General features: G+C 53.4%; 2 protein-coding genes and 4 non-coding genes across 6 annotated transcripts; 1 reads left to right on the top strand and 5 right to left on the bottom strand.

Annotated features, from left to right (window-relative positions):
• BEST4 (bestrophin 4) lies at window positions 1–4419 on the top strand. The gene is made up of 8 exons (XM_027108748.1): window positions 1–343; window positions 436–530; window positions 1124–1357; window positions 1546–1700; window positions 2106–2183; window positions 2475–2660; window positions 2761–3107; window positions 3282–4419. The coding sequence occupies exons 1-8, from the start codon at window positions 192–194 to the stop codon at window positions 3553–3555; spliced, it is 1521 nt and encodes a 506-aa protein (XP_026964549.1). The 5' UTR covers window positions 1–191; the 3' UTR covers window positions 3556–4419.
• Window positions 4420–6817: 2398 nt separating this feature from the next.
• RPS8 (ribosomal protein S8) lies at window positions 6818–9411 on the bottom strand. The gene is made up of 6 exons (XM_027108752.1): window positions 9390–9411; window positions 8887–8993; window positions 8320–8419; window positions 7759–7934; window positions 7397–7526; window positions 6818–6980 (listed from the first exon to the last, which is right to left on the bottom strand). Exons 1-6 carry the CDS (start codon window positions 9391–9393, stop codon window positions 6871–6873), a joined length of 627 nt encoding a protein of 208 aa, XP_026964553.1. The 5' UTR covers window positions 9394–9411; the 3' UTR covers window positions 6818–6870.
• LOC113622512 (small nucleolar RNA SNORD38) lies at window positions 7097–7165 on the bottom strand. Its single transcript, XR_003433554.1, has one exon. It is a non-coding gene; the product is annotated as a small nucleolar RNA SNORD38 (small nucleolar RNA).
• LOC113622513 (small nucleolar RNA SNORD38) lies at window positions 7631–7698 on the bottom strand. Its single transcript, XR_003433555.1, has one exon. It is a non-coding gene; the product is annotated as a small nucleolar RNA SNORD38 (small nucleolar RNA).
• Window positions 8499–8602, bottom strand: LOC113622515 (small nucleolar RNA SNORD46). The gene has a single exon (XR_003433556.1). It is a non-coding gene; the product is annotated as a small nucleolar RNA SNORD46 (small nucleolar RNA).
• On the bottom strand, window positions 9077–9156 carry LOC113622505 (small nucleolar RNA SNORD55/SNORD39). The gene has a single exon (XR_003433548.1). It is a non-coding gene; the product is annotated as a small nucleolar RNA SNORD55/SNORD39 (small nucleolar RNA).
• Window positions 9412–9440: the final 29 nt, after the last annotated feature.

The raw sequence follows: 9440 nt of genomic DNA on the forward strand, positions 1-9440 counted from the left end.
TCTGCAGCTTCCTCCCCCTTGTCTACTGACACAGGGTGAAGGCTGGGGTGGCGGGTGACCAGAGTTGAAGGAAGGTTGCCTGGGGATCTAAGGTGGGTGATGAGAAGGCAAGCTAAGGAGAAGGTTTGCTGGGGGAGAAGGACAGCTCTGGGAGCAGCTCTTGTAACCTTCTGCCCCAGGCCCGCAGCACCATGACGGTTTCATACACCCTCAAAGTAGCGGAGGCCCGCTTCGGAGGCTTCTCTGGCCTGCTTCTCCGTTGGAGGGGAAGCATCTACAAGCTCCTCTACAAGGAGTTCCTCGTATTCATCGCCCTGTATGCTCTGCTCAGCATCACCTACCGGTGCGAGGGTGAGGGCAGGGTCTCAGGGCTGGCCTGCGGGTGACTAGGCTGCCTACCTCTCTCTAACCCAGGCCTCACCTGACATTCCCCAGGCTGTTGCTGACCCAGGAACAGAGGCTTGTGTATGCTCAGGTGGCCCGATACTGCAACCGCTCTGCAGAACTCATCCCCTTGTCCTTTGTACTAGGTAAGTTCAAAGAACCAGGGGTTCTCCCTTGTAGCCTCCTAACCATCTTTCCTTACCTTTGGGTTGGGTTGCTAGCTCTGAGGGTCAAAATTACCCCCAGCGGAACCGCTTGGAGGGCAACCAGAGCAGGCTCAGCAGGCATGGGAGCTGCATGTGGGGTCCAGGATTTCCAGAGGACTAGGCCCTGCCTATCACGTGCTGGACCCTCACTCCAAACAAGGCCCAAGCCACCTGCTGGCTTCACAACCCTCTGGGTACTGGAGGAGAACTGGAGAGAGGTGACACCTCCCTCCCGACCCCCATGTGAAGCAGGGCTCAGAGTTAACCATTGCCTGGACTTGAACCATCACTTCTCTTCTGCTTGAGGAGGTTTGCACTCTTCTTCCTCCCTGCCTGGATTGGTACATCAGGGAGGGACCAAGAGGAAGAGGCTGTCCCCCTGACAGAGAGGCAGGGTGCTGGAGCCAATGTGTCCTTCCCCCTGCCTTGGTTCCACCTGGCCTGGACCACGCGCTCTGGGTGGGGGCAGGACACGCTGACTCCTGAGACCTCCATCTTGCCTTCCCGTCCCCCCTACCCATGATGGTGACCAGGTTTCTACGTGACCTTGGTGGTGAACCGCTGGTGGGCCCAGTACACAAGCATCCCACTGCCGGACCAGCTGATGTGCGTCATCTCGGCCAGCGTGCACGGCGTGGACCAGCGCGGCCGCCTGCTGCGCCGCACCCTTATCCGCTATGCCAACCTCGCGTCGGTACTGGTGCTGCGCTCGGTCAGCACCCGCGTGCTCAAGCGCTTCCCCACCATGGAGCACGTGGTGGACGCAGGTGCGCGGCCCACAGCCAGACGCAGGTGCCGCGCTGGGGGAGCCCTGGAGCGGGCGGGACCGGACCTGCCTCCCGGGCTTCCTGGGAGGGGAAGTTTGACCACTAGGGGGAGCTCCAGGGCCCCAAGGCGGTGAGTCCCCGGGGACAAGGATGAGTGAGTCTTCATCCCTCTCACTTCATCCCTGCAGGTTTCATGTCCCAGGAAGAGAGGAAAAAGTTTGAGAGCCTGAAATCTGACTTCAATAAGTACTGGATCCCCTGCGTCTGGTTCACCAACCTGGCGGCCCAGGCCCGGAGGGATGGGCGAATCCGTGATGACATTGCTCTCTGCCTGCTCCTGGAAGTGAGTCAGCCTAGGACCAGACCCATCTGCCCTCCTCCCCCTAGTTTTGCAAACTGGAATAATAATTTTAGTGCTTAACACTTACATCGTGCCAATTATGTGCAGCACACTTTTGCAAGTGTGAGGAAGTGACGAAACTGAGGCACAGAGTGAAAAGAAACTTGCTCAAGTCACACAGCTAGTTAGTGGAGCTGGGAATCATCCTCAGACCTGGCTCCAGGCTCTGTCCTTGCAGTTACTTTGCTAAACTGCTTTCCATCACAGTCACCCCAGCCTGACAACACCTCTGAAAGCAGAATGAGCCTCTAGACCTGGCCCAGGCCTAACGTGTGCTGGGCTCCCCTGTCCCCTCCCCATTCTTCCTTCCTCGCCTCCACTGACTTCCTCTTCCTGCTGTTCCACCAGGAGCTGAACAAGTACCGGGCCAAGTGCAGCATGCTGTTCCACTATGACTGGATCAGCATCCCCCTCGTCTACACCCAAGTAACTGCCTCTCACCTCCCCAGTCCCAGTGCCTACTGTATGTCCTGTGCTGTGTGTGACACAGAATTAGAGATGGTACCTGCCCTGGGACAGTTTGGTCCAGTGAGACACTCAACAGCCACAGGCTCATCTTCAAAGCCTCCCTGGACCCCCCACTAAGATGATCCCCTCCTATCTGGTGCTGCCACACCTTGCTACATGTTTTATTATACTTATTAGATCTGCCACTGGCCCTTGGGGCAGGGGTGGCATTTCTCCCTGTCCCGCTTAGCCTGGCTTCCCTTTCTCCAGGTGGTGACCATAGCAGTATACTCCTTCTTTGCCCTCTCCCTGGTTGGCCGCCAGTTCGTGGAGTCAGAGGCAGGGGCTGCGAAACCTCAGAAGCTTCTGGAGCCAGGGCCAGCCCTGGGGGACCTGGACATGTACGTGCCTCTCACCACTCTGCTGCAGTTCTTCTTCTATGCTGGCTGGCTCAAGGTGGGCACTTCGGGTGGTCAAGACATGGGCCCAGGGCCCACCCCAACTCTGGGGTTAGAAAATAGGGCTCTAAGCCCAGAAAACACTCCATCACCTGCAGGTGGCAGAACAGATCATCAATCCCTTTGGTGAGGATGATGACGACTTTGAAACCAACAAGCTTATAGACCGCAACTTGCAGGTGATTAGGGGTCTGGTGGCAGCTCACTGGCAGTCTGGCTCTCCCTCCCTGCCAGCTCTCAGCCCAGGTATGCAGGAGAGGGGGATCCTTGTGACCCGCTGCCCGCCCCAGGTGTCCCTGCTCTCCGTGGATGACATGTACCAGAACCTGCCACCTGCGGAGAAGGACCCATATTGGGATGAAGACTCGGCGCAGCCGCCCTACACTGTGGCCACTGTGGCCGAGTCACTGCGGCCTTCCTTCCTGGGTTCCACCTTCAACCTGCGGTGAGTGGCCCACGCAGGCCGAGGCAGGACCTGAGTCAGCTCATGGGCCCCAGTTCCCCACCCACCCTCCGGGGTGCCCAGGACTCGGTCCCTCCTGCCCCAGGGCCCCACTCTGGGGAGCCGGTCCCCCAGCTGCCAGAGGCTCACTCACACCGTCCTCCCGCCCACCTGCAGCATTAGCGACGACCCTGAGCAGAGCCTGCAGGTGGAGACGTCCCCTGGGCCAGCCCGGCCGGTGACTGCCGCGCAGACCCCGCTGCTCAGCCGCTTCCTGGGCGTAGGAGCGCCCTCGCCAGCCATCAGCCTCCGGAACTTCGGCCGCATCCGAGGAGCCCCCCGGACCCCTCACCTGCTGCGCTTCCGGGCCGAGGAGGGCGGCGACCTCGAAGCCGCGGACCGCATCGAGGAGGAGGCGTCGGGGTCAGGGGACGAGGCTCAGGAGCCCTAAGCAGAGGCAGCGAGGCCGGGCCATCTGGCTGCCTCCCCTAGGCCCTCCGGAGCTATTAGAGCAGCACTTCCATGCACCCTAAGCCGGAGCACTTAGGGACGACCCTTGAAAGGGCAGAAGAGCCTGAACCAGAGTTAGGAATGCATCCATTTTGGCTTGGGGGAGGTGAAGCTAGGATACAAGAGGCGAGGTACAGAGGACTAGAGCCAAGGGGCACAATTAATTTCCTCCGCAATGCGGGGCTAGGCCGGTTCTTGAGGGAGCATCAGTATCACTGAAGGGCTGGTTAAAGTTTTGGGTACGACTCCCAGCGTTTGATTCATTAAATCTGGGATGGGGTCAAGAATTTGCATTTCTAATAAGTTCCCAGGGAATGCTGCTGCTGCTGCCCCAGGGATCACAATTTGAGTCATACATAAAAAGATGCTTAGGATATTCCTTATTGTGATAACCTCACTCTGATGAGGGGTCAAAGTGTGTGCTGGGGTACTTTTGCTTCATCTGTCATATTCAATTTTGTTTACAATGAAAATATATTTATTACTGTGCAATTAAAATTGCTTAAAACTGAATTGGCATGCTCTGCCAATGGACTGAAGATGAGGGTTTGAGAGTCTGCCCTGAAGCTGATTCAACTGAGACGTGAGGGTAGTCATACACCACCCAGCCTAGACTTCCAGCATCTGAACCAAGCCCTTCTCTGCTCCCACCAACCAAACAGGGAAAAAGGACAGTTTAAGGGGTGAAAGCTGCAGGTCCATCCATCTCTGCGGTCGGACCGCAGCACTCAGCTGATGGTAGTAAGACGGGGCATTGTGGAAAACAGCCCCACAGAGCACTATGTTAGAGTTGCTGCTAAACTGACTTTCTCTAAGATTCCTGCCTTCTAAGCTCAGCCACCACTGAAAAAATTGGCGAATGCCAAAACTGAACATTAAGGCCAAGGGAAGACAAATGCCAGAATTCAAAGGAAGGGAGGCATGAAGAGTGTAGGTAGAGGTTGTGAGGACGCGCAGCCTCCTGTTGACTGACAGGATTACAGTGCTGGCTTCTACTTTCCTGCTGGGTGACAGAGGATACTGAATTTTTCTCAGCCTTGGTCGACAAATCTATACTGTCAAGACAAAGCACCTTGTGGTCACCATTCACTCAGAAGGAACCTGAGGTGTTTTGCTGGGTCTACAGAAGAGGTAGCCTTGCTCCAGGGTAAGAATGGTCATCTATGAAGGCAGTGCAGATGGATAGTTGATGAATTCAAGGCTCTTTAGAAAAAGAACCCCTTATCCTACGGACTGACTAGAGGGTGAAGGAGGGGAGGAATAAACATCAATGCCTTGTAGAGCTCAAATTAGAAGATGAAGGCAAAGTGTTGCTGTGCCATGCCCAACACACAGCTCAGCAAACATCAGCTAATGTTCAGGTGGTAAGGGAAGATCACTGGGTGGGAAGGCCAAGGCCAGGTCTCCCCAGAGCCAATGGTAAGGTTTTAGAGGACTGGACTTTTTGTCCTTAAGTTTTTGTACTAGAAAAGGGGGTTCACCTTTCCCAAACGTCTATTCACAGAAGTCTGCAATTTAGCCAAGGTGATGGACCAATTAGATTTTGTACTTCTTTAGCTCTTAAGACATGTGCTTTCCAACAACTTTAAACTGGATAAAACCTTTTTTCTTTAGAACTCATTAACTTAAGCACATATTTGAGTGCCTGGTATATTGCCATGTACTTTTCCAGGTATTGGAGATGCCACAAGAAACATATCCCCGTTCCCCTGGAGATATATTCTAATAGAGGGCAAAAAAAGACAAGCAAATAAAACGAGCAAAATTTATGCCAAATTAAGAGATAAGGAGAAAAAACAGGGGCAAAGGATATGGCATGGAGGGGAGTACAATTTAAAATCCTGTGATCAGGGAAGAACTCACTAGACTAACAAAACAAAGACCTGGAAGGAATAAGCAATGTGGGTATATGATGGAAAGTATTCCCAACACAGGGAATAGTAAGTGAACATATGTTCAGTAAGGCCAGGATGGCAGTCACTATAGAAGGGACCACGTCCCACTGAGTTCCGTACCATCTGGTAGGAATTTTGAGATGGGATGTCCTGTAAAATAAAAATCTCATCTTGGGCTTCCCTGGTGGTGCAGTGATTGAGAGCCTGCCTGCCAATGCAGGGGACACGGGTTCATGCCTCGGTCCAGGAAGATCCCACATGCCGTGGAGCGGCTGGGCCCGTGAGCCATGGCCGCTGAGCCTGCGCGTCCAGAGTCTGTGCTCCGCAACGGGAGAGGCCACAACAGTGAGAGGCCCGCGTACCGCAAAAAAAAAAAAAAAAAAAAATCGTATCTTTAAAAATGATCACTGATAGCTGGGATTGCACTGGGGACAACAGAAGAGCAAGTAGGATGCAGAGATGTGACCAGAACAGTAGAGGTGGTGTTAAAGGTTGAAGCAACAAGATGTGGTGACATTAGATGTGGGAGTTATGACCCAAGGATGACCTTAAGATTTATGTTGTCATATGAAGACCACTATTTGCTGCAGTCAAATAATTGAGAAACTGTTTGAAAAGGGAAAGCTGAAGAACGTGATCAGTTTTGAACATGGTGACCTTTAGAGTCCGATTATGATATCCAAATGCAGGTGTCAAGTAGGTCTGAGCTAGTTAGAAAGATGGAGCTTAAACCATCTTTAAAAGTTGATGACAGACAATGTAGCTAAACTGAAGACAAGAGCTGACCCTTAGAGATTCAGCAGCCATCACTGGTAATATTACATAATTTTGAGTAATGAGAGGGGAAAGGATTAGGGTTCAAAGGAAAATTAACTTCAGAAAGACATCCAAAAGCTGACAGCATACAGATTATGTCAATGTGTATAACCTGTTTAACAATGCAGAAATCTGGAACACAATTTCAAGGTTTCTAGACCATCCATGAACCTGTAATAAACCCCTAAAACCAAGGTCTGCACACAGGGTCTCTAAGAGAACCTTATAGAAGCAGCATGGTTTCAGGTTCCAATCATGGTCCAGTCAACAGCCCAATACTGTTGGGGGCCCCGTGCTGGGATGCCTCCCTCATACAGTCTCTCCTCAGCCTGCATGCCACATCCCTGATGCCACTGAAACTCAGCCTTAGGGGTGAGAAATGTTCCTCCTGCTATAGAAAGGCACATAATAGGCCTGGGCAAACGGAGGCAGGCAAAGGGAGTTGGGGCACTCTACTGTGTGCCAAACAATCAAATATTCTCAGACACAGGGCATAGAACAATAAACACCTTTATAACATGAGCTAAGATAGGAAGGAAGAGGATTTATTTGCCTTTCCGGGCCTTGATTTTCCTCAGATAGAACTCCAGCTCCTTTCCCTCTAGCACATAGCCATCTGCTCGGCCACACTGGCCTGGTCTTGAGGCGATGCAAGCTGCAAGAGAGTATGTGGTCCTTAGCAAAATGACACTGTGGGCCTACCCACACTATGTATCCCCTTAGGAGTCCATGTTGGTCCAGGTATCCTGGGGGCAGGCATGAAGCCCACTGTCTCCTCAGATATACTTTATCATCACTTAAAGTCAGTAGCAGAACTGGACAAAGTTTTCATCACTAAGACAACCCCCTAAGCCTGGACACAGACTTCTCAGAATACTCCTGAAATTCAGAGGCAAAAACCAAGCTCAGGCCTATGGGCTCCTGCCCACTATTTTCCATTTCAGCTTCAAACTAATGGGATGACCAAATATTCTGATTTGTGCTTGTGTGATGTTACCAAACTCTCTAGCCCACAGAGGGCACACCGTATCTTGGGACCCTCCCCTTTGCCAAACGCAAAAGCCATCTCACCAAGAAGCTTGCCCTGCTGGAACTGCTCCTCTAGAAGACTGCTAATTTTGGCATTCTTTTTCCTTTCATCATATTTCTTCTGAATTTTCTTTGATCGTTTTTTGTTTAAAATCTCTTCCTCCTCAGGAGTCTGAATAAAGGAAACACACATGGGTTAGTGGGGCCTCCCCAAACCCTATCTCAGGGAAGGAATGTCATAGCCTTCAACACTGCATATCCCATGCCCCTGCCACCTTCCTCAGCACTAAAAGCTTTCATCTCTCCCTTTAGTAGCAGAACTGGACAGAGTTTTCATCACAAGAAGGCTGGAATCAGGGAGGCCTCCCCTCCCCCCACAGGACGTTGGTTCCCCAAACACGCACCAGCTTGGCCCCCTTCTTGCGGCCCAGGGGCAGTGCATAGTGGGACTCGTACCACTGTCGGTACGGTGTGCTGTCAATGAGCACGATGCAGTTCTTCACCAGGGTCTTGGTACGGACCAGTTCATTGTTAGATGCATTGTAGACAACATCAATGATCCTTGTCTTGCGTGTACAACCTGCTCACAGGAGAAATTCAGAATCAAGCCATGTGAACCTAAGGTTAACTGTCCCCCACCCGCACCCTAGCAGGGCCTAAGGAGATGGGAACTCTAAGCCTTTACAGAGCCATAGGGCATAAGCTCATCTTCCACACACCCATCTTTCCAGATGTGGCTGACACCCACACATACATGGTCTCTAGATTCAGCCCCAATCCCTGAAGCTACAGGAGTTAAGAGGCAGGACAGGATGGAGAGAAAGCTCCAGAACCTCAAGGTCTTTCAACAGGAGAAATTTCAGTATCTTGGTTCAGGCCATGGACTTCCTGCTAAAAGCACTTATTGAAGCTTAGAAAAGGTTTAAGTGCTGAGTTCCCACCCACGCCTGCAGGGCCTCACTCACACTCGGAGCCCCAGGAGAAGTTCCCCACGTCCAGCCTCAAGGCCCGGTACTTCTTGTTGCCTCCCCGCACACGGACTGTGTGTATGCGGCGGGGGCCAATCTAGAAAACACAAGGAGACAGGAAGTAGGTTATCAAGGAGAAGCTAGAGAGAAGGAAGGGAACCCGAGCTGGACGGAGGTAACAGTCAGTGTAACTATGACAAGTCCTAGCATTGGCAAGTGGCACACAGGTGACCAAGACGGCCACAACCACGCCTAAGGATACTTCTTCATCACTCTAGTTACCTCCAAGAAGAAAAACCTGATTCCAAACACTGAAAATTAAGTCTCCGTGCAAAAAAAATTCCAGGTTTCTGACTATCACTGAAGAGCCCACTCGCTCCAGGCGCCCTGCAGGTACCACTAGGACACAGTAGCTGTCACCATGCAATCTCTCAGTATTTACCCAACACGCAAAGGCGAGGAGGCCGCCTAGTCCCTACAGCAAATCGCAGAGCCCCACAAAGATTCAGGCGGACCGCGGAAGGCAGGTGGGAGACCTCCCGGGCGGTGAGGCCCCGCACGCACCTTAGTGTTGGCAGCGGGGCGTCCCAGCTCATACTTCCGCTTCTTGTGGTAGGGCTTTCTTTTACCCCCGGTCTTGCGGCGCTTGTGCCAGTTGTCCCGAGAAATGCCTACGTGTGGAATTGGGGCGAGGGAGCCTGAGCCAGGGAGCCCGGGGCCGGGGCCCGCCAGCCCAACGCGCCGCGCCGGCGGCCGCACGCTCAGCTCTCCAAGGTTGGCTCCCCCATAGCGCAGTCGGGAGGTCACAGCATTTCCAAGTTGTCATCACGCGCGTGCGGCCCGACCCCTTCCCGTCCCGACCCTGGCAGCCATGATGGTGCCGCTCGCGGCCCCGGTCCGTGGGGCCCCCGGAGCGGCCCAGGCGGCCCAAGCCCGAGCATCACCCTCCTCGCGGAGGCTCGCTGCCCGGGGCCCGGGCGCCCGCGCTCCCGGCTGGGCTGCGAGGCAGGATGGCGCCGGATTGAACTCGTTCCCCAGCCGCGGCCCCAAAGCAGAAAACCACTCACCCATCGCTCGGCGCTGGCTGGAAAAAGAAAACGCAAAGCGTCACGGTTCCG

The sequence above is a fragment of the Aethalodelphis obliquidens genome, unplaced genomic scaffold, assembly GCF_003676395.1.
Source record: "Aethalodelphis obliquidens isolate GAN/ISIS:26980383/991018 unplaced genomic scaffold, ASM367639v1 scaffold9, whole genome shotgun sequence".
Classification (NCBI taxonomy): Eukaryota; Metazoa; Chordata; class Mammalia; order Artiodactyla; family Delphinidae; genus Aethalodelphis; species Aethalodelphis obliquidens.